A 25,057-nucleotide genomic window follows, 5' to 3' on the forward strand; every position below is an offset into this window, starting at 1 on the left:
TTACTCTTCAAACATATCTCATAGAGTTTTCTATTGTTTGGGCATCATTTTATAGGTTCTGGATATTTGACATTTCTTAATATAGTAGCTGCCCTGTCATGAACATAACTCTCCGCTCTGCAGTGATTTGTAAATACAAAGAGTAGCTCTCAGACTGTTCTCTGTTAACTGATTGATGATAACTGCTTTTTATTTGGCAGCGGATGATTTAAGTGTTGTTAGTCCACAAATAGCGAAGCCCTGGAATGATGATTAAAGGGGATTCAAATTAAGGGTGACGGGTGTGGGCTTGTTTAGAACACTCATATTTCCTTTCCTTATGTCTCGGAGATTTCATCTTCAAAGTAGTGGACTTTAAACTGGACTAATCTGCCTGAGGGGCTGCTGTCTGCTCTTATCTGTTTCTATATAACTTGGTTTCGAGTTATATAGAGCTATAGCTTGAGCACACCCCAGACTGTAAGTGGTCCAGTTCCTCTGAGTTTATTGCTCACTATTTGAAGGTAGCCTACTTTCTGTGTGTACAGGTAAGCGGAAGACAGAGCCATATTTAGACTGTCCGGCGCGTCACCGCAGACTGCGCGCTGCGGTCTGTTTTGACAAGTGCGGGACTTTATTTGTTCACTTAAATGGGCTAACGGTGAGGATGGAGCACTTCTGGCGGAATACTCTCTTCACTTTCATTGTCATAAGTAAGTACCAAACTTCTGTTTTGGACTTTAAAGATGTTAACACGTTTTTTTTTCGCCGCCACCCTTTCGAGGGTGATAAACAGCCAATCCTCGCCGGGAAAAGCGGCGATTTCATAGTTTTTCAGAAGATCTTTTTTTCCCTAAGCTGTATCAGTTATTCGATGTATATTTGACTTCAGCCTCTGAACGGTTTTTGCGCATTTTGAACATATTGCAAAACGTGTGAATTTCACCGGATAATTAGCCAGGAGATTATTTTTAATGAGATTTCCAGCATTTATTCGTCTCTTGAAGAATTAATATCATAGTCAAGCCTCTACGTTATGTGGATCATAGAGGAAATAATTAATATTTTCACATACTGCTCGCTATCGCTGCCCTCCAATGTGTGGCAGCTGTGGAGCAAAACACGACAGACATTTTTAATCCGGTCCTTATTTCTGTTCCTGTTCCAGTTGTTATTCATGGTTTTTTAGGGTGTGCACGGGACGCAGCGAGCTTTTTTGTGCTGCAGGTACACGGGCGTGGCAAGACACAAGACTGGTGGAGGTTTCGTGAATCCTTTACCTGCTGAGAAGGGAGAGAGGCAGGCTGAAAGCTGAGCTCTGCTCTGCCTGTATGGGCTTGTGTGTCTAACACTGCACCAAAATATTCTACCTGAGGGGATTCAAATGGATGTGTTTGGGAATACAGCCATCTCTTTAGAAACAGTCTGATCCGTTACAGCTTCCACTGACACAAACTTCAACTCTTCATGAAATGTATGAGCTCTGAGTGCCCAAAGCTTTTTTAAGGTCTGCCTTTCTCACTGAGATACCGTGATGTGGTTTTTAACAGAGCATGAACCACAGATGTCTCAGGTTGTTGCTGAAGATAAAACTGAAGCTGTACTACTTATAATCCTGCTCTGACATCAAATGCAATATGTAATGGAGATAGATATTTGTGTTGTCACACTGTGATGTTAATTCCTCTTTCCCCTCCACCAGCTGACAGTATCTGGCAGGCACAGTCCTTCAACCTTGGTACTGCAGGTGCCAAGATCTTTAGCGGAACAGCAAAAGAAGAGTTTGGTTACACAGTCCAACAAGTGGAAAACAATCAAGGCAAATGGTATGGATTTCTGTCATCACATAAAAAAAGTGAAAAGGGGTTTCAGTGTCATAGCCATGTGTCATGGCCATATTTTCTTGTCTTTAATGTTTTATAGCAAAAACATCAAGCTGCTATAAGCCTTCAAGTGGTGTGCACATTACTTTGCAGTTTTCCTAAAACAGCATTAAAAGTGGGGGAGATAATGACATTCACAGAGGACAGGTTTGAGGTCAACGTTACAAGCCTGCACGCTACAACACGCTCAATTTTGTGTTGCGCAAAGAGTCTGATGTGCATCACAGAGTGATTGGCTCCAAACTGACTTAAAAGCTTCAAGCAATTTTACACTTGAGAAAAAAACATCCTGTTGTTGTACACAAACTCTAATATCTTTGAATCTTTGAATCAGATAGTGCATTTGCAGTCACATCATGTTATTTTCAAAAGAATCAAGTTGGAAACAATAGCCTATTACTCCAAAGAGATGGAACTAGTAATGTTCAAGCCACTTACTGGCACACAAACAAGTCTCCACACTGTTACGCTACCACCAAGTTCAAGCAAGTTTTCAAAGCAATACATTCCATTGCAAAAATGTGGCCTCAGTCTTTATTTTATTGCAGCGTCCAACAGTTACAAAAGTCTTAACTATATGTCAACAGTTCACGTACTATTTAGTTTTTAAGTTATGCAGATGGAAACTGCAGTGGCCTGATTTTATTCCATGCTTTAAAAAGCTGCACTTTGTTGTTGTTAAACAGCTGGTGTTCATCTACAGTTCTCACAACACTCTTATAAGGGTTGTAGTGTGCAAACGCTCCCATTTCATTTCCTGTGGTATCACTACTGCGGTTGAGCATTTTCACACAGATATGAACATGTAACTAAACATGTGCTGATATTACCTGTCACATATAACAGCTGATCAATATTGAATAAGGTACAGACTTTACTGTTTTAAACCTTCGACGACAATTTTTATTATCCATGTGTAACAGTAAAGTAGTAATAAAATTCATTACTGTTTAACATTAGTTAAACAGTAATAACAACTTGGTGTCTAAGTGTTGTACACTCTGAGTCACCATTTGTCAGAGTAACTCACCGTCTGAAGGAGTGACCCATCCCATTTGCGCAACTTGGAAATACAGAATCTGATAAAGACTACTGATTGCATGTTGCATGGTAGTCCACAAACTAAACAGGAGATACACACTATTACACATCATACCATATATGACAGAATGATGTGTGCCTCTTCCTGTGCCTGGTTGAGCTCTAGATTTTGAGAAATGTCCGAGTAACAGCAAGAAAGAGCGGATGTTGTGGGAATGAAGTACATGACGTGGATATTTTCCGTTTGAACTTGCGCTGTTTGTTTTAAAGAATGAAATGATTGAATTATACACATATGTTATTAAAAAGAGCAGAAAAACCCATTGCTGCAAGTTCATAACCTGATAAAAAATCAGTTTTCTGTATTTTATGTGAAAATGTTTGTGTTTTTGCAATTACCAAAATTTCGCATATGTAGGTAAAGCTTTAAGGATAACGCCAACAGTGCATGGTTTTGTTTTGTTTTTTCCTAGGCTCCTGGTTGGTGCTCCTTGGAGTGGTTACAGTCAAAACAGGAAGGGGGATATTTACAAATGTCCCATCACAGGATCCAATAACAGATGTGATAAGCTCAATCTTCAAGGTAAGGTTTTTGATGTTTGTTTCATGTGCTTAAAATCCCTAAAAAATAAACAAATAAGAGGCTACATTGCAGAGAAACACACAAGAAGTCATTCTGTCCTTTCTATGTTTCGAAATTCGTCAGACATAACAGTTGAATCCAGCAAAGTTGTAATAACTTCATATATTGAGCTTTTAGAAGCTTTTTCTTCAGGTTGTAGAAATTCTTGATGATAACAGTAATGTGATGTTGTCTTTGCCACTTTTTTACAGATTCTGTCAATGTTCCAGAGGTTAAAAATGTCAATGCCAACATGTCACTGGGTTTGACTCTTACTCGAACGCCTGGTGAGAATGGTTTGACGGTATGTTTGTTTGAGTGTGTGCGTCTTCACACATATCATAGAAAGGAAATAACACTGTATAGCTAAGCATAAGGAGAGCTATTTCCAGTCTATATGCTCAGTGATGTATTTTTATAACCACCTCAGTGACTAACACTTTCTATTCAGTTAGGCCTTTACAACACAACTACTTATTCGTTACACCATACATCACAGTTCTAATGAAGACCTATTAATGCCTTATTGACTATGTTTGGCTGCTACTACATAATTTCCTTCCTATTTATAAGTTGGCACAAACTGTGTGTGACTTACCCCACTGATAAAAAATATGTATGGTCTCTTTAGGGAGCTAGACTAGACAAGCAGAGCTGGTTGTTTAGATTGGATTGTTTTGAAGTTGTTGTAGTATGTAGCCCATACTAGATGGACCTGAACTGTGTACTGATATTTGCAGGTAAATATGACCCTTAGAAAACTGACAATACAAGATATAATTAAGAACTTCACTTTGGTCTCTGAGTTGCAGCCAGAGACGGTTTGAGGATCTAAATTCAAGGTTCATGAGGAAGATACAGAGTGTCTATGAAAGTGCTTGAAAGTGGGACTTCCACAGAGTGATGTAAAAATAGCACCCATGATGAAAATTGTCCAGAAATGCACAGGTAGATGACCTCGAATGAGAAACTGGCCAAAATGATCAAAGCGTGATATGATATTTATTGTAGGGTCTTTAAATTACAATATAAAGTGCCTTGAGCCGACTGTTGTTGTGATTTGGCACTGTTTAAATAAAACAGAATTGAACTGATATCAACTAAGGGCATTAGTTGATATTAGTTCACCTAATGTTGTGCTATATATATTGACGGGAAAAATGTTCAAATACAAGATATTACTGCAAATTTTTAAAGATACTCATAACAACAAGCTTCCTTTAAACTTCCTTGTTTCTTCCTTTGTGGTTGGCTGATACAGACATGCGGTCCACTTTGGGGTCAGCAGTGTGGCACTCAAAACTTCTACCCAGGAGTATGTGCCAAATTGGATCCCGTCTTTCGGCCTCAACCTGCCTTTGCTCCAGCTGTCCAGCGTAAGAATGTTTAATATGCTGTGTATAGTTCATTATCTTTCATGTAGTACTTGCCTTTTCATGCAGTATTCCCTCAATACTAACTAAAGGAAATACAGCCTTTTGTTAATCTATAGCTCTTTACTTACCAGTTTCAGATAGATCCCGGTGTTCTGGAAAATGTGACAAAAATTTGTAATTAAAGACCAAGTTTGAAATATTTTTTTCACCAGACAATGTTCTTCATTTTTCAAGTTCCTTCGTGTTTCATTGTTAGTCATATCTTTTGGTTACCTTCTGTTTTACTGTGAAGGTTTGTTTTGTTGTGGCCTTGTTGTGGTTTTGATTCCTGATTTTGTTTAAACTGTTGAAAGACACAATAATGTGTGAAGTGCAACTAGGAGTTAAATATGACATATTATACCAAGCAAGTGTCAGAACTCAAGGCTGTGGCTGAATGAATGATAAAGAAATGCATTGCATGAGCACATTTATTTAATTACTACTGACTTTTTCCAGAGTGTGGAGGGCCGATGGACATTGTGATCGTTTTGGATGGCTCCAACAGCATTTTTCCTTGGGAACCCATTGTAGAATTCCTGAAGAAATTATTACCCACTCTTGACATTGGACCCCAAAGTACACAGGTGACTATGCAACTAAAGCTAAGACAAAGCTGGGAATAGTTTTGACTTACAGTCTTGGTAAAAAGAAATTACATCCACTTTCACTTATAAGGTTTTATATCTCAGGACATAATATCCTTGTAAGAATCTGGTAATGTCCTTACCAGAGCTTAAAATGAGATAAATACAACCTCAAATTAACAAGAACAAATTACAGTTTACATGATGTAATAACTGAACAAAAACTAGGCCAAAATGCTGAAGCAGTGTGTGAAAATGTATGTACAGACCATGAATCAGTAATTTGACCACAGATAACTTTATTAGTGTCTCACATCATTGTTTGAGGTTTGGCCCGCTCTTTTTCACAAGGTCACTTCAGTTTGTTGAGGTTTGCAGGAATTTGTTTAAGCACAGCTCTCTTGCTGTCCTCTCACATGATTTCAGTCAGTTTGAGGTCAGTCTGTTGAGTCTGTTGTAGATTTGCTGCTGTGCTTAGGATCATTGTCCTGATGCATGACCAAATTTTGGCGTCAGACAGCTCCTGTGGCTGCAAAACAAGCCCAAATAATCACCCCTACATCGCTGTGTCTGTGTCTAGTTGTACATAAACTTTAATATTTAACACACTAACTAAGACCAGAATGTGAGATGGAGCTCTTGGTTTACTTTGCAGTTTTTCTGAGCATTGCAGGTCTGACGTTGGGTTGAATGTCAACTCCCAGATTGGCAGCTGTCTTGAAGGTTTTAGACACGTGGATAATCTTTTCCATTGTAGACTGTTGTGGGGATAGGTTAATTGGATAACCCAAATTGCCACTAGGTGTGAATGTGAGTGTGAATGGTTGTCTGTTCCTGTGTGTTGGCCCTGCGACAGACTGGCGACCTGTCCAGGGCGTACCCCGCCTCTCGCCCTATGACAGCTGGGATAGGCTCCAGCGCCCCCCGCGACCCTGAAAAGGATAAGCGGAAGCGAATGGATGGATGGATGGATGGATGGATGGATGGATGGATGGATGGATGTAGACTGATGGATTTCAAATTGTTTAGCAATGGCCTTTTAACCCTCCCCAGATTGCTGAGCAGTAATGTTTGCTTTTCAAAGATCTTTCCTGATGTTTTTTTTCCTGAAACCTTCCGACAAGGAAACTGCCAAAACTTCCTGTTCCCACTTACCCTCTTAATTTATATATATAGTCCAACAGATCATTTTTTTTTATAATGTCCTGATATGTAAATCCCTGTAATTGAAAAAGGGGACACTTTCATTTCCACATGACTGTAATTAGTCTGGTTTTTTCTAGTTTTCCTGTTATCATAACTGATCAAACACACACATCCACACATGTGCAATAACACTAAGTGCAATAATCTTCCTGGCATCGTTGTATTTTTTACTCAGTTGTATATAGCATTTGTATTCTATTTTTATCTTATTGTATATTTTATTCTATTTTATTCTACTGTATATAGTATTTTATTTTATTCTATTCTGTACAGTTGTGTACTGTATTTATTCTTATTTTATTTTATTCTAATTTTTGCTTCATAACTTTTGCACTGTCCACTTCCTGCTGTGACAAAACAAATTTCCCACGTGTGGGACTAATAAAGGTTATCTTATCTTATCTTATCTTATCATTATTGCCACAGTCTGTAATTCGATGCATTATTTTTTTAACATTATTATGTTAGGTTGGCGTCATTCAGTATGCCGTGGACCCCAAATTTGAATTCAAACTGAATCAGTATAAAAACAACAAAGACACTATTGCTGCAGCATCTAAAATAACGCAGATGTCTGGGGACATGACCAATACCTTCCACGCAATTGAGTTTGCCAGGTTAGTTGATTTTTGTCACATCAGAATCATATATTTGTTTTATTTATCCATAAATAAATCCAATATCCTGCCTTGTCCTCTCCCTTCAGTACTGTCGGTTTTAGTGAACAAAACGGTGGCCGACCAAACGCTGCCAAAGTGATGGTGGTTGTCACTGATGGTGAATCACATGACGCATCTAAGACAAAAGCAGTTATTGCCGATTGTGAGAAGAAGGGCATTACCCGCTTCGGTATTGCTGTAAGTGCTCATCTACCATTTACGCTGATTATTCATGTGTAAAAAGTATGATCATAACACTGAATTTCAGGTAACCAAGTCACATATTTAAGATAAATTTCCATGACTTGAATCATACGTATTATGTAATGGTGACATTTCCTCATTTTCTGCATTTAAGCATCCTTTGTTTTAAAGAACTGCTCACTTTATGTGCAAACTCTGACAAGTGTATAGAACCAGTTTTATAGTTCACCTTTCTAACTTGTACTTGCTAACAGTACTTGCTAACTGCACGGTACTGACCTGCATTAAATTCCTTTTCTGATAGTTTATATTTTCTCATTAATTTGCTGATTTGATTTGTTACTTAAACCTCTTTATATTTACTTTGTCCAATCTGGAAATGCTGTTTTGTTTTTTTTAAATAATAATAGGTCTTGGGTTATTACACAAGAAATAACATCGACACAGAGAAGCTTATAAGTGAAATCAAATCCATCGCCAGTTCACCCACAGAGAAGCATTTCTTTAACGTATCCGAAGAGGCAGTCCTCTACACCATCGCTGGAACTCTGGGCGACCGCATCTTCAGCATAGAAGGTACATAGAGGATTATGCCATTTCCCGTCCTGTTGTTGTGTGTACTGTAACTATATGCAGAACACATAGTCTATGTGACAGTGGATGTACAGTGCCATAAAAAAAAGTATTTGCCCCCATCTTGATTGCTTGATTTTTGCATTTTAAAATGTTTCCGATTATTTCATTTATTAAGAGGAAAACGCTGCCCAAACCTACCTAGCCTTGTCTGAAAAAGTAATTACCCCCTGAACCTAATAAGAAGTTGTGCAACCCTTGGCAGCAAGAGCAGCAATCAAGCTTTGTGATAACTGTCAATGACTCACTCAAATCACTGTGGAGTAATTTTGGCCCCCTCTTCTTAGGAGAATTGTTTTATTTCAGGAATATTGGAAGGTTTTCAAGTCTAAACAGCCTGTTTGAGGTCATTCCAAAGCATCTCAATTTGATTTGAGTCCAGACTTTGAAAAATTTTGAATTTCTTTTTGTGAGCCATTTGGAGGTGGACTCACTGGTGTGTTACGGATCATTGGCCTACTGCATAATCAGCGCTTGAACTTCAGAGCACAACCCGAAGGCCAAATATTCTCCTTCAGGATTTTCTTGTAGAGAGCAGAGTTCACGGCTCCATCAATTATGGCAAGTCGTCAAGGTCATAAAACAGCAAAGGAGTCCCAGACTATCATACTGCCACCAGCACGTCTGACTGTTGAGATGATGTTCTTTTCATGAAATGCTGTTAGTTTTATGGCACATGTAGCTGGACTCAGCTTTTTTTTTCTTCCAAAAGTCTGGGTGATTACCAAGATGTTTTTTGACAAATGTGAGATGAGTCTTTGTGTTCTTTTTGGTCAGCAGTCTTTTTCACCTTGGAAGTGGATGCCATTTTTGCCCAGTCTCTTTCTTAATGTTAAATCGTGAACTCTGACCTTAACTGAGACAAGAGGCCTGCAGTTCTTTAGCTGTTATTCTGGATTCTTTTGTGACCTCCTGGGTGAGTCATTGGTGGACTCTTGCTGTATCCCAAGGTTTTAGCAAACGCTTTGTAACTCTGGCCAGTGACTTTGTTTCTTATCTGTTCTTTAGATCGTGACATGATGAGTTACCCTTTGAGATCTTTTAGCCTAATAAATCTTTATTTTGTTAGACAGGTTCTGTTTAAGCAGCAATCAGGCCCTATTTTTAGTTTTCTTTGTCCAGTGTTAAAATTTGTTTGATGATCTGAAACATTTACTTGTGACAAATATGCAGAAAACTAAGAAATCAGGAAGGAAGCAAATTCACTGCACTGTAGATTAATTTCATGACATGTCTTTTTTTAACTTAAGATCTTAACATGTGAGTTTTCATTATCTTTATGTTACCATTCTGGGTTTTGATTTTGGTGTACATATAATGATTTGTTCCCACAAGGCACTGGAAAAGGGGCAGACAGCTTCAAAATGGAGATGTCCCAAGTTGGATTCAGTGCTCACTACTCCAGCAAACAGGTACCCACCCAGCCAAAAAATGAATCAGATTAAAAAGGGTAAAGGTTTGTCAGACATCTTTTTTCTTGCCTGCTAAGCTGTGAAAATGTGCAAAACCACTTTAAGAACAGCTGGTTAAAGTGGTTAGTATTGTATGCGATGGTTCATGTGTAAAAAAACATTCTCTTGCAGTTCTCCTTTAAAAGAAAGAGGATGTGGCTTTTACTCAGCTGTCTGATCATGAACGTGAACAGTTTTTTAAAACATGCACTGTCCGATTTATGTTATATGTGCATATTGGTCATGCAGTCATGTAGTGGTGTAGTGTTTGTTGACTAGATTTTGATGTTCTCTCTTTAAGGATGTATTGATGCTCGGAGCAGTGGGAGCCTATGCCTGGAGTGGGACTGTCGTACATCAAACAGGGTCACAAGTACATATTCTCCCTCTTTCAGCCTTTGAAGATTCACTGCAAGACAAAAACCATAGCTCTCTACTGGGTAGGCATTTAATTCTTCATTTATTGGACCAAATCTATAATACAGTTTGACTGTTAGATAACTGTTTGCATAAAACACTACAGGGATAGGTGTAATGGATGGCTATTAGTTTTAATACCAATACATTAACACTACAACTGCATGGCTTTGAAAACCATTACATATAAAATTTTTCTTTTTCACTCATTTCAGTCCAATCGTTGTAGTTTTCAGGGTAAAACCTTTGTTAAGCAGCTTAGCACCAACCTGAATCATTCAAGCATAAAAAAGCATTTAGCTCAAGGGATGAACCAGTACATATAGGAGACAACTTAGCAAACACTGAATTTTAAATTCTATCGTTGGGCACTGTTTTTGCTAGCAGCGTATCACAAAAAACACATAATTTGTTCCAATTTCTTTAGTCAAATCCATTAAAGATTCCAAATCTAGCACAGTTGGAGATTAAATAATAAAATAATAGCAAAATAATACAATATTTTTGCAACAACAAGGTGATTTGCAAAGAGCTATTAGCCTTTGTAAATCCAAAATTTGATCTGGTGTTTACAACGTCATAGACTGGCCAGGTATGAATTTGCTTTTTCAGTTGAACATGAACTGTGAGACAGTGTGGTAAGCGTGTGATGGCACCCCTAAGTGATTGCAATGAACATTTTACAACAAACAGCAAGATTCTCAGTTTTTTGCACTGTGGTTAAGTCGGTCGCCGCTCTGAGAAGTGGCAACCTGGGTTTGTGTCTGAGGCAGTGCAATATCTCTGCTGCAACAGCAACAAGAGACAACTAACCCATGTCTTCCTCGGGTTCTTGTCCAATGTTAAGGTGCTTTAGCAGATCACGTTGCTCTGCAACAGCTGCAGGAGTCCAGCGCGTTGCTGAATGCTGATTATTGAACCAATCAGGCATTAGGTTGGAGAAATACTGTGCTGTCATAGGGTTGTACAATTAGGGCAGAGGTGGTGCCCTTTAATCAATTATTTTTTGTTTTGTTTTGGGGGTTTTGAGATCTGGGTATATTCAAAAACATGTGGGGGGAAAAAAGGCACCTGGGCTGAGGTATGCCAAAATACACAAGAACTGGACTAGAAATGAGTGGCAGCATGTCTTATAGAGTCATGAATCCAAATTTGGAATTTTTGGTTTAAATATACAGTGGAGATCAGGAGAAGAGATGAGGAGAGGAGATGAGGAGAGGGGTACAACAGTGAGTGTCTACAGCTATTTGTAAAAGAAGGTGGCGGTTCTGTCAAGATTTGGGGATGCAGTTCTGCCAGTAGTTTTGGGGGTCTCATCAAAATTGATGGAGTTGTGAACGCAGAAAAGATTTTGATCGAGTAAGTCCTTGATTAAAAAAAAAAAGTTCCCCAGATGTTTCCTTTATTTTTCAGCTTCTTGAGACAGCGGGGGCATGTACAAACTGCTCTCGATTGATATCACCCTTATGAAATGTTATAGTGCTTGTTGAAGCAGGACACCTTTCTGCGCCATTGTTCTTATTCATAAATAGTTCAGCAAAATCATTCACAGCACTGCTACACCCAAAGTGCGCCTGACTAGAGGTCTGAACAGCTAGAATAACTGAGAGCACCTACGTTGTTGAATAAATGTAGAGGAGTACTTATTAGCAGGATTAACTGAGGACTTGAGTAAATCTATGTTATTGTTCTACATTCTGCCACTTACTGAGTAAGAATATGTAAAGAGTTAAGCTGTCAGTTAGTGAATTTTCTCCTTATGTTGCTTTCCAGGTTACTCTGTCACCACAATACGCGTTGGACCCAACGAGTACTTTGTGGCTGGTGCACCTCGTTCAAACCACTCTGGACAAGTTATCGTCTACACTGTCGATGCTCAGAAGCAATCTCATATCATAGACTCTCAAAGAGGAAAACAGGTACTGACCTGACTCCAGATGAGTGATTCATGTGGCATGAAGTGTGAGGATCAGAGTTAACGGTTGTTGATTGGTTTCCCAGATTGGCTCATACTTTGGAAGCGTCTTGTGCTCTCTGGATGTAGACAAAGATGGGACGACAGACTTCCTGCTGGTTGGTGCACCCATGTACATGAGTGAGCTAAAGAGAGAGCAAGGCAGAGTCTTCCTATTCTCTGTCACCAAGGTAAAACTAACCACTGACTACTGTTTCAGTTACATTTTGTGGTATGGTTTTCCTGTTCAACAGTGCAAAAGAAATTGATCGCCATATGCAGACAGTTCAATTCAATTCAATTCAATTTTATTTATATAGCGCCAAATCACAACAAAAGTCGCCTCAAGGCGCTTTATATTGTACAATAGATCGCACAATAATAAATGCAGAGAAAACCCCAACAATCATATCATATGACCCCCTATGAGCAAGCACTTTGGCGACAGTGGGAAGGAAAAACTCCCTTTTAACAGGAAGAAACCTCCGGCAGAACCAGGCTCAGGGAGGGGCGGCCATCTGCTGCGACCGGTTGGGGTGAAGAAGGAAAACAGGATGAAAGACATGCTGTGGAAGAGAGACAGAAATTAATAACAGATATGATTCGATGCAGAGAGGTCTATTAACACATAGTGAGTGGCTGGAAAGGAAAAACTCAATGCATCATGGGAATCCCCGGCAGCCTACGTCTATTGCAGCATAACTAAGGGAGGATTCAGGGTCACCTGGTCCAGCCCTAACTATATGCTTTAGCAAAAAGGAAAGTTTTAAGCCTAATCTTGAAAGTAGAGATAGTGTCTGTCTCCCGGATCCAAACTGGAAGCTGGTTCCACAGAAGAGGGGCCTGAAAACTGAAGGCTCTCCCTCCCATTCTACTTTTAAATACTCTAGGAACAACAAGTAGGCCTGCAGAGCGAGAGCGAAGTGCTCTAATAGGGTGATATGGTACTACAAGGTCATTAAGATAAGATGGGGCCTGATTATTTAAGACCTTGTATGTGTGGAGCAGGATTTTGAATTCAATTCTGGATTTAACAGGAAGCCAATGAAGGGAAGCCAAAACAGGAGAAATATGTTCTCTCTTTCTAGTCCCTGTCAGTACTCTTGCTGCAGCATTTTGGATTAGCTGAAGACTTTTCAGGGAGTTTTTAGGACATCCTGATAATAAAGAATTACAGTAGTCCAGCCTGGAAGTAATGAAGGCATGAACTAGTTTTTCAGCATCACTCTGAGACAGGATATTTCTAATTTTAGAGATGTTGCGCAAATGGAAGAAAGCAGTCTTACATATTTGTTTAATATGTGCGTTAAAGGACATGTCCTGGTCAAAAGTGACTCCAAGGTTCCTCACAGCATTACTGGAGGCCAAGGTAATGCCATCCAGAGTAAGAATCTGGTTAGATACCATATTTCTAAGATTTTCAGGGCCGAGTACAATAACCTCAGTTTTATCTGAATTAAGAAGCAGAAAGTTAGCGGCCATCCAGGTCTTTATGTCTTTAAGACATTCCTGCAGTTTAACTAATTGGTGTGTGTTACCTGGCTTCATGGATAGATAGAGCTGCGTGTCATCTGCATAGCAGTGAAAATTTATGCTATGTCTTCTAATGATGCTGCCTAGGGGAAGCATGTATAATGTAAATAGAATTGGTCCTAGCACTGAACCCTGTGGAACACCATAATTGACCTTAGTGTGTGAAGAGGACTCTCCATTTACTTGAACAAATTGGAGTCTATTAGATAGATATGATACAAACCACTGCAGCGCAGTACCTGTAATACCTACAGCATGTTCTAATCGCTCTAATAGGATATTATGATCAACAGTATCAAACGCAGCACTAAGGTCTAGCAGGACAAGCACAGAGATGAGTCCACTGTCAGAGGCCATAAGAAGATCATTTGTAACCTTCACTAAAGCTGTTTCTGTGACAGGACAGACAGGAGCAGATATTCTGCTTCTTTTATAGATTTGTTTTTAATTTATATAATTAGCTTCATCAGCTGCATACAATCTCCATGTTATCTTCTGAAGGGCATACTGAACGAGAAGGGATTCCTTAACGGTCCACCCCCAACCATGGATGCACGTTTTGGGATGGCCATCTCTGCTATTCCTGACTTGGACCTAGATGGTTTCAACGATGTTGTAGTTGGAGCACCGCTGGAAGAGAAAGAAAAAGGTGTTATTTACATCTACAATGGAAAGAGGGACATGTCAGGTGTAGACTTCTCACAGGTACAGTACATATTACTAACATTTTTATTAACAATACCTTTTTACATAACATATGTGAACATAATGGGGGTTTTTTCTTTTCAGAGAATTCTTGGCTCCAGCCTGGATCCTCAGCTGAAGTACTTTGGAAGGTCTCTAGATAGCTATAAAGATCTGAATGGTGATAAACTCCCTGATATCTCAGTGGGAGCCTATGGCAAGGTGGTGCAACTCTGGTGAGTTAAGCAAGTCCAACTCAGGGGAAATATTATGCAATGATTTTCTACACTGTGTCGCTTATATCAGTCCATGTTTCTAGTCATTTCAAACTGAACTTTTTCTCAGGTCCCGTAGGGTGGCATCTGTGACAGTTAAAGCTTCTTTCAGTCCTGATAAAATCAACATTTTCAACAAACCCTGCAAGATTAATGGTCGCATGCTTTCATGCTTTGACACCAAACTGTGTTTCACTGCTGCATTTCGACCTGCAATGTCTGCTGGAACCATCGGTAAATATATAATATGTACATATGTGCATAGAGAGTTCAGACACTTATGCAGATGTTCATGACAGTTTTTTTTGTTTTTTTTTAAAAAGCTTAGTCATAAGTCATGATTTCAGAAACAGAAAAATCAAATAACAAAGTCAGAAATTTTAAGTATTTGGGGACTGGCTCAGTCTGAGTCAGCCTTGTTTTTTCTCTTTTCACTCTAATTTTTGGTAACTGGGTGGTGGCTCTATGCTTGCATTAATCAAAAAGACAAGTGCTGTAAGTAACAGGTTTATCATCTGATTCTCAACAGGAAAGCAAATCAGTCCAGAAAGTCTGACCAAGATAATCATGTACTATAACAATAAGACTAAACTCAAATGTTCAACTGTCTGTCATGAAATTTCCAAATCCAAACACAAAAGACTGACTGAATGAACAAAATGTGCCACACATAGTTTTTGCTTTGTTTTTTCAGCTATTACATACACTTTGACTCTGGATGCTGACTTGCAGTCTTCAAGAGTGACATCAAGAGGAATGTTTGTAGAAAATAATGAACGCCTCCTGAAAGTTGTGGAACAAGTACCATCCACAAGCCTGTGTAAAGATTACAAAGTTTATGTTCAGGTAGTGGATTGTGGATATATTACACTACATTTTTTTCCCCCAGAATAGGTGTGAATTATTTTGAAAAAGATCCTTTAATTTGTTCATACACTTTGTATTCAACAGGAGACACCAGACTTTGTCAACTCCCTCAGTCTGAAAGTAGAAATTGAACAAGCGGATCCAAATGCGAACCCTGTCCTTGACAAGTTTTCTGAAAATGCTTATCAGTTCTTTGTAAGTATTTGACACCCAGCACATGTCCCTGATTCTAAGTTAATTATTATTATTATTATTATTTTCCCCACATGTTATGCCTACAGGAAACAAATCAGGTGACAGAAGACCTTAAATGAAGTTGTAAAGTTGTTTGTACAGTCATTTTAAATAACATGTTATACCTGTGTGATGATTACTGGCTGGTTTCAGTAAGTCATGTTATGCTGTTATTTCCCAGCAGCATGATTAAAGCTCACCCAACTTAGCAGACATGTAATCATTTCTGTTATGATGTCTGTTATGTTGGAAATGCGGTTTTAGAAAAACGCTGCATCGTTTGGCTGAATTTGCTGCTGTGTCGTTGTTTTAGATGCCCTTCACCAAAGACTGCGGCTCTGATGAGGTGTGCAACAGTGATCTAGTGCTGAGTGTGAAGAGAGATGGAGAGACATCCGGGTAAGAAACACGGAGCTGGACAATGTAAAATATGCCATGTGCAGGGATCCTGACACCATGTGTCGTGAATACTTTTGTTTTTTGAGTTTTCAGGTAAAGATAGGCCCAGTTTTGTTTTATGAATGTACCCGATGTGTAATGGTAGCCACAAGCTTGTGTGTGGCTACGTTTTGTCTTTTTGTTTTGTTTTTTTTACTATTTGTGTGAGTGATAATTGCAAAAAGGCCCTGAAAACAACATATCAATAAAACAAATTATATGTAATTATGGGATCAAAATTTACAAACTGTGCATCATGTTTTGTTCAGTAAAATTTATAGATTAAATACAGCCCGAGTTCTAAATACAGCAGAGACCTCTACTGGCAACTAGAAAAAGTTCAGATTTAAGGTACTTTGTGTTTGCTTTGCCTTTTAGAACAGGTGGCTACGTCCTTCTTTATATATGAAGTATTTTTTTCACTATGATAATAATAAATCTTCAGTAACTTATACAGCCCAACTAATTTATCAACAAGCCAGTGTTTGGAACCAGTATTAGCTATATGTCGATCTATTGGTGAATGAAATGATCAAATTAAATAGGCAGTGGGAGAAGCGTCCTGCAAACATGCTTTGAGTCTTGATGTTGCAAAGTTTTTCCATGAGGGAAAAACTTCCCTGTTGATAACACGTGTTTGGAACGCCACAAACTCTTAGCACAGTAATGAATAATTAGACATAACAAATGTTAGGCAAATCTGTTTAAGCTTCATGAAAGAAAGAAAAAATAATACTGGCTGAAATGTCAGAATCTCAGATTTTTAAATCACCAAATATTGGTACTGGGCTTAAAAAAAATTAGTCTATAATAGCTTTTTTCTTCCTGAAATGTTAATGCAAAAGTGGATATAAGAAGAACATGTTCATAAACCTAAGAACTATTTAATGTAATCTCTCTTCCTAAATCAGAGATGTCAAACACATTTGTTATCAGGGGTCACTTTGATCTCATGTGTGCTAAAAAATAACCTTTCTGTCAGTGTGAAGTAGCTTAACTGTGCATTTAATCTCTCAGATATCACAATATGGGAACCATACATCTATTTATTTTCTATATATATGATAAAGAAATATTGCATAGTTAAAGAAAAAAATCAGTCAGCACAACTCTGCGTTTAAATTGTAAATTGTAAGAAAGTATAAAAAAAATTACAGAAAGCTGGTAGCTCATTGACCAGAGCGTCCTATAAAGTTAAAAAGTTTTGTTAATTCAAAGAAAATTTTTAAATTAATATGCTTATTTTATGGTGGACACATTGTTAAAAAAGCAGAAATGTATTTTTATTATTTTTTTATTACTGTTATTACTAAGACAAGCTTTAAAATGTATAAAATTACAGTTTCAAAATTTATGTCTTTGTTCACATTTTCCACATTTTGTCCCGCTGGCCAATTGAAGTCTTTGACAGGCCAGTTCTGGCCCCCGGACTTTATGTTTGACACCCTTGCCCTACATTTTATAGTCCAATAATATTATAATACCAGCCATAAAAAAGCATCTTTGTTTTTCTAACAGGGCTGAAATCTTGGCAAGTGTAAAGTAATTATGTGCACCATAGAAGAAAGAAATGCTTTTAACTCTTAACAACCATTACAAATGTTTCTGTTTTCTCTGTTTTACAAGTCTGCCTTCAATGCTTTATTGCACATATTAGAGCCCATAAAATTGCTGGATCAGACTCTGAAAAACATAAAAGATTTTGACTCCTCGGTGTATTAACTCACATGAATGCGTAAGAAGGACTTTATAGACCGTACAGCAGCGTTTCAATGTATTTGTGGTTTTGCAGCTAGTATTGGTTTCTGTTTTGTGCACTTGACTGGTTGTTTCTCTTAGTCTTAAGAAAGGCAACACAAAACTGTCTAAGGTGGTAATTATGATTAGGTAAAAGAAATCACTCTTAATAGCAAGCAACTGTTAGGGAAATAAAGGGGTAAACAATTTTAAACTTTCCTTCTCATTTTGGAAAATACTCATGCTGTTGCATGAAGAAACATAATTTGATCTCTTGTGTTGCAGCTCAGCACCCATTCTGGTAAGCCCTAACAGCCGAGAGCTGTCATTTGAAGTTGTTGTGAAGAATAAAAAGGAGAATGCATACAACACGCAGCTCGTGGTAACGTTCTCCAACAATCTCTACTACTCCTCCATCTTTCCTCTGGTAAGTATGCCTAATAAAAGCTACTTATGTTTACATGATGCTAATGTGAAAAACAACATGCTCTTTGAGTAAACTTTTTGGAAAGAATTTGTTTTTTTCATTCTTATTTTCACTAAAGTGCACGAACAGCAATATATACATAAATAAAAAACAGCCAAATAAATATTAAAGCAAGAAAAAGCCAGTGGAATAAAGCCACAGTCCATAATGTTGTGTACTCTACTAAATCTATGCCTTTACAGACAGAGGATGTCAAATGCACATCACAAACAGAAAACGTTATTTGCCATGTAGGATATCCAGTATTAAGAGAAAACCAAGAGGTAAGCACAAAACCCCATAAAGGAAAAAATAATAAATAACAAAATAAAATTGTAAACGTTCTCTAATCTTTTTGGATATCCATGTTTTTGTTTGTGAAATATTTGGAAAAATATTGTGTTATTTCATTGCAGGTGAAATTTCACATAAATTTTGAATACAGTCTTGATCAGCTGGAAGATAAAGCCATTCTAAAATTTGTGGCCAAGAGGTACACAGAATTATAAAGAAACTCAGCTCCAGTAATCAGCTTTATTAAAATTATTAGTGATTAATAATGTTGTCTCTTTCCTTTAAAGTGATAGCAAAGAGGAGATAGTTACAGACAATGAAGAGAACATCTCCTTTCCTGTTCAGTATGATACTGGGATTAGTTTATCCAGGTGAGTTTTTCTTACCTTAATATTATTTTTTCTCATTTAGTCTCAAAGGGTAAATCTGAAAGCTGATATTAATGTTAAAACATTCATTTTATGTACTTTTTATTCTAGGCACCCAAATATCAACTTCTTTGTGGCAGATGCAACCACTTCAGTGTTAACAGTGAAAACCTTTGATGACATCGGCCCAGAGTATAACTTTAAAGTGGAGGTGCAATAAATAAATCAGTCTCATAAAATATCATCAGAATTCTTACCTTTATTTTAACAAGTTTATCGTCTGTAATGCAATTTATTTACAGGTTTCTACAAGTTACCTACCTGTGAGCCTTCTATATCTGACTATTAATCTGCCAATGACCAGTAAAGGTGGAAATCGGCTCCTGTACATCACCGGCGTGGAGGAACAAACAGTGAGTTCTCAGTTTCCAAAACCCAGGAACGTTCAAGAAGATTAAAAGCTGTTTAACTTCATAAATCTGTAGGTATCTGTAATGAAATGTGATGCATACATACAGCCATGGTAAAACAAAATCCCACCCTCTTTCAATTGTAATTTTTTTTTACGTATTAGGGCAGAAAATATATTATATATAAATATTTATTGGCATTATGTCATTATCTATATATTTTTTTAAAAAGGAATGCAGAATTAGACTGCCAAAAACTAAGTCCGCTTGAGTACCGGTAGGTTGTAGAACCACCTTCAACATCTTGAAGTAATCATTTATATCAACACGAGAGACTTTATCAGTCTCTCGTGTTGATGTGGAGGAATTTTGGCCCACTCTTCTTTACAGTGTTGCTTCATTTCATTGAGGCTTGCAGGCATTCAGTTATGCACAGCTCTCTTAAGATCCTGCCACAGTACTTAAGTAGTGTTGAGGTCTGCACTTCTTTTGGTTTTCAGCCATTCTGTTGGAATGAGAATCAATGTTTTAGCTGACAGATTCACATTAGACTCTGAAATACTTTGGTATACAGAGGAGTTCATGGTCTTGTGGTTTCTCCATCTCCATTTTTGTTTCTTTTTCATACAACATCTGCAGCAAAATTGGCTCTTTCTGCTGCTCAGCAGTCAAGTTTCTTTGTGAAACCAATGATGACATTACTAATGGCTGGCCAGCTTCCTCTTTCCCAGCCACAGATACTCCCAGATTTTATGTTTTCTTTGCAAAATTTCTCACAAATACCACTCAAATCAAGTTCTTACATGTCTGCAACTCTTACAAGCTCATCTAACGTACAGTGATCCAGAAAACCTTCATGTGGTGCTGCAACAAATTCCTGCATCCCTTCCATGATTTAGCTTAAGGCCCACATAAACCCTAATAAAGACAAAAGTCAGTGTTGCTCCGGGTCAGTTCAGGTCAATGCAACATGTCTCTTAAGTAAAGTGGAAGCACCCCTGTGTTAACCTACTCCAATAACCCTGGTCTTCTTGCAGATTAGCTTTGGGCTATTTAAACACTCAACCAGTACACAGTACCTAGCTTGTTGGAGGCTTGACTGGTTTACAGTCAAGCCTCCAACAAGCTAGGTACTCACAACTAGCTGGTGCGGCAGTGGAGCCACACCAGCGCTCCACTGCTGGCAGATGAGACCAGCCACACACACAGCGCAGAGCGAGTGGTCAAAGCTTAGAAATGAAAGAGTGTTTTCTGTTATGAATGTTTGTGTTTCTATTGGTTACTAAAGTTTTACTCCCAAATTTGTTTTTAACTATCAGGCTGCGTACAATTTCTTCAACTTTTACTGCATTCAAGTGTTATATCCATACAGTAAATGACAGAGCGCTTCTCCTCCTTCTGCAGGGAGGTTCAGTCAGCTGTGAACACAATCTAGTCAACCCTCTGAAGATCGGTGAGAACGCTCAGACTGTGTCCTTCTCTGCGGAGAGCTTCAGAGGAATGGAGAAGCTGGTCAGTGAAATATTTACAAAACTGTTGCTTGTAGCAGGAAGTTATGCACAATTCTAAATCTGCACATGTGCACATAATGCACAGAAATCTTTTGACGCATAATATGGTAAGAAAATAGTTTGTATGCAAAAAATGATTGTTTTGATGCACTACTTCTATAGTTTTGTATTTCCTACATGAATAATAAAGCTATTCATTTTTTCTTTTTTTACATATAACCTTACAGTATATGCACCTTAAATAATATCACATTGCTTTTCTTTTTTTTACTAATACTGAGTGTTGTTTCCTGATGTTTTTTTAAACTAACAGGACTGCAAGAGTGCAAACTGTGAATCTATAAAGTGCATCCTCAAAGACACTAAAGTTAAGAGCACCTACTTTGTGAACGTTAAAACGAGGATCTGGAACAGCACTTTTATTTCGGTAAATATCTTCATATCGATTTTAGAAAGTTGGTCTGCTTTTATTATCGTTACGTTTCTTAAGTTATTAATTGTGGAATTAATCAGTTACATTAACATAATTCGTGTAATTTTTTTTTATGTTAGGCCACCTATCAGACCGTTGAGCTGACCTCCAGTTTGGAAGTGAAGACCGACAAACCTGATCTGCTCATTATCAAAAACAAACAGCTGACTGTAAGATTATATTTCAGTTTGTTACTTTACTGCTTAAATCTGACTAACATGATGCTGTTTGCTTAAAAGAGCAGCACAGTTACTTCAGCTGATGAGCATACTCAATTGTCCTGATCATTTTCACAATTTTGTATGCAAAGAGCAGTGTAAAGCACATGAGTGCTCTTATGTAAGAATGTTTTATTCATTTATTTTTGCTTATATTGTTAATCATGCAATTTCTGGTTTTATTTTAAACTATTACGCCTGGATTTGATGGAGACAGACAAGGCAATGATGTCTCCTGTTCTCTTGCTCTCCAGCTTGGGTTGAGAGTCAGCAAACCCGGAGAGACGGCTGATGTTCCAGTTGGCGTCATAGTTGGCAGCGTCATAGCTGGACTGTTGCTGTTGGCTCTGGCTGTTGCGCTGCTGTGGAAGGTATGTTTTTGTTTGTTTGTTTGCTTTTGTTAAGATGTAGAGGAACAACAGTAGGATATGTAAAACTTAGGATGATGTACATTTGTAAAATGAGCATTTGATCTTTGCCGCCCCCTCCCGCCATGAACAGATACGGATGATTTCAAAGAAATCTGCAGCTTTCAGTTTAGTGATTCCAAGAATTCCTCACCAATATGCTACATAGCACAGGGATATAAGAAAGAAAACAGTTAAAACTGGTAACTGGTCTTGTAAAAGTCTGTGGAAGTATTCTTGGTTCACTTTTTCTGTCACACTTTTCTTTCTAGTTTGGATTTTTCAAAAGAAAGTATCAGCAGCTTCAGACGGAAGATGCACAGCACAACCCGCAGGGCGATGAGGTGCTGTGAAGAGAAAACCCACAGCTTTCTCTTTCTTCTGGTACTTCTCATTAGTTCTTGTAAAGTGTGAATAGACTGCAGCTCCGCCACTGGAAGCTGGCATTTTACTGGAAACTGGAGCGTCAGTGTTACTGGGATTCAATGCTTTGCACACTTTACAGAGAATTATTATCAGTCTTTACTCTTTGTGGAGTATTTGCACTGACTTTGAAATGTATAGGTTCAAAACTGTATTTTTTGCTAACACTGGCACCCTTTTGTACTGCAGTGATTTTGAAGCCTTTGCTAAAATCTTTGAATTGTTGCCCTCTTGAGTTTTACACTGTAAAAGCATCACTTTTATGCATTACTGTTTGTTTTGATGAATTTCAGTCATCACTCTTTCAATTAGAATACTTGTGAATGTAGCACATTTGTCAAAACATTGAACTTTTTAAAGAAGGCAGTAACTCTGTAGTACAAATTAGCTTGAGATCTACTGTCATCTCTGCCACTCAGGACTGTTTTTTGTAATAGGACTAGTGATATCAGGAGCTTATATGCAAAACAGATACAATACTTATAATGCAAAGTGAGTGAAATTTGTAATTACTGTGTTAGTACTGTATATACTTTAGAATCAAATCATGGGGTTCCATATTTGTGTTTATATATGGAAATGTTGTTGACAACATGGGTCAATGGGATATATATTTGTGTATTTGTATTGTTATTGATGATATTTGTAAAATCCCAGTAATATCACAGTTATTCAGGTATGACGAGTTTGGTAGAAAATTGCTTAAGGCTGACAATTTATACATAAATGTGTCTATTTATTTTGTCTGTGAATCAAAGAATGGTTTCCATATTTAATTTCAGATAACAAATGTATAGCCAGACCATAGATGGTGATGTCAAAAACTGGATGTCCTTTTTCTGCCAGCACACAGCATCAAAATCCCCAAAAATTAACAACAAAAAGCAAAGAAGGCAGAATATTTCACACGCAGCCAACACCCATGTTACAGAAAAGATTGAATGAGGAGCCAAACATGTACTGGCACTACTTTACCACAAGATGGCAGCATGTTACAAATGACGTGTTGGCAATGTTCTAGTCTGGTTTGTTTGTTTTTTCATTACTCAGTTGATGATTTGGATGCCCCACATTCTTATTGAATTGTATATCACAATTAAGGAGTTATAGCTATAGCTATTTTGTTTTCCATCACCCCGCTCCTCTCCTCTTCTCTCCTCTGCTCTCCCCTCCTCTGACCCTGCTGGGAACCCTACTTGGACCGCTCCAGTACAACTGAGTTTCCCCTCAAACTCAATTAATTCCCTCTCACATTTTTGACTGTCAGGTTCTCCCACCGTTAGGTTAGTCTCTCCCTTGACTGTTTAGGAATGTGTTTCTGAATGTTTTCCTTTGCAGCAAGCCAACGCCAGTACCCAGCAGAGTCTTTAATGTACATTTTGTTGGATCTGGCTCAATGGAATATGCTATTTCTCTCTAATAAGCAGCATATTTTTTGTGAGTTTAGGCTCGAGTCTTCTTGTTGGAGAGAATATATAGAATTTGATAAATGACTCAACTACTCTGTTTCACGATTACTCATGGGCTGCGGTGTTGTGAAACAGCCTGTGGATTCTGTCTATATGTGTACAGGGAGCAATGTGGAAAGAGTTGATGAAATGAGATACAGTGAAAGTGTTTGTATACCTTTTGTAAATTAATTTCTCTAGTGTCTCCTGCAGGTGATTGGCGGTTCCAGCCAAATAAATGAGTTATATCATAAAGGAATGATTACTCACAGATTCCTGCAGCATTCTTGTATATCAGCAAGTCGTAGCAAATGATTTAATAACTGTTGGTCTTTTTTGCACTTTGTGAAACTCTTGAGCGCTACCTGCATTTCAACTATAAACTCTGCATTGTGAAACCAAGCTGCTGGTTGTTTTGGTTTTTTCCATTTCTATCTTTAAACAATAGAAAACTTCATCTTTTCTGCACAAATGCTCAAGGTAGATTATAGATGTTTTTGTAGATACAGATGCATGCGGTATTGGAGCCTAATCTTTTGGGATTTTATCACAAATATGCTTGTTCAAATGAAAATGGATGCCCTCCATGATATCAGAAGTTCATGGAGCTAATCAGGATTTTATTATACTCAAGTATATTTATTATACTTTATTATACTGGCAAAGAGTGGCAAAACATTCCAGTCAGTACTAATCATTTGCTTCATGGGCCTGTTTGAACCAAATTCAGCTCAGAGCCTGAGCCCTGCTTGTCCCTTTGCTTATGCCATTAATGGCTTCAGGACCAGAGCCAGCACTTTAAAGTTGATACAGCAGGACAGAAGAGGGCTTGCATGTTGGGAAGTGTTTTGGAAACTTCAGCTCTTCAAAGACACTGATCTCACAAATCATTCACACCAGACACTGAATGATTTGTTGAACATAACTTAAGATCAAATGAATGTTTTCTTGATTTGTTGAAATGAAGAATTGTCTCAAATATCAATTAAAAGTTCCCAAACAAGTAATATATAATCTATAAATAACCTTTATTTGGCACATTTGTTCATTTTGCTATCAAAAGTCAGTTTCCTGATCACCCACACAAGATTTTATAACCAGATACTTTAGTCTCTTGATAAAATCATAAATCATCTGTGGCATTTACACATGATGCAGAAAAGTGTCCTTCAAACAGATTATACATATTTGATTATAGGGACCTTAATTACTTAACGATGT

At 37.9% G+C, this 25,057-nt stretch overlaps 1 protein-coding gene across 2 annotated transcripts; it reads left to right on the plus strand.

Annotated features, from left to right (window-relative positions):
• The first annotated feature begins 435 nt into the window (after nucleotides 1–435).
• itga2.2 (integrin, alpha 2 (CD49B, alpha 2 subunit of VLA-2 receptor), tandem duplicate 2) lies at nucleotides 436–24,238 on the plus strand. 2 transcript variants are annotated; one of them, XM_003451077.5, is made up of 30 exons: nucleotides 436–692; nucleotides 1,682–1,805; nucleotides 3,377–3,486; nucleotides 3,738–3,829; nucleotides 4,787–4,901; nucleotides 5,400–5,527; nucleotides 7,202–7,350; nucleotides 7,440–7,590; nucleotides 8,007–8,172; nucleotides 9,565–9,641; nucleotides 9,982–10,120; nucleotides 11,871–12,016; nucleotides 12,099–12,242; nucleotides 14,086–14,289; nucleotides 14,374–14,504; nucleotides 14,614–14,777; nucleotides 15,238–15,389; nucleotides 15,495–15,605; nucleotides 15,958–16,043; nucleotides 18,105–18,246; nucleotides 18,489–18,569; nucleotides 18,702–18,778; nucleotides 18,867–18,950; nucleotides 19,059–19,158; nucleotides 19,250–19,360; nucleotides 20,762–20,869; nucleotides 21,182–21,295; nucleotides 21,421–21,510; nucleotides 21,813–21,929; nucleotides 22,238–24,238. In XM_003451077.5, the coding sequence occupies exons 1-30, from the start codon at nucleotides 647–649 to the stop codon at nucleotides 22,316–22,318; spliced, it is 3,540 nt and encodes a 1,179-aa protein (XP_003451125.2). In that variant the 5' UTR covers nucleotides 436–646; the 3' UTR covers nucleotides 22,319–24,238. The 2 variants fall into 2 exon arrangements, with proteins under 2 accessions (XP_003451125.2, XP_019221688.1); XM_019366143.2 differs by lacking the exons at nucleotides 436–692; nucleotides 1,682–1,805; nucleotides 3,377–3,486 and having other exon boundaries at nucleotides 3,746–3,812.
• The last annotated feature ends 819 nt before the right edge of the window (nucleotides 24,239–25,057 follow it).

This window comes from Oreochromis niloticus, linkage group LG12 (genome assembly GCF_001858045.2).
Source record: "Oreochromis niloticus isolate F11D_XX linkage group LG12, O_niloticus_UMD_NMBU, whole genome shotgun sequence".
NCBI classification, from domain to species: domain Eukaryota; kingdom Metazoa; phylum Chordata; class Actinopteri; order Cichliformes; family Cichlidae; genus Oreochromis; species Oreochromis niloticus.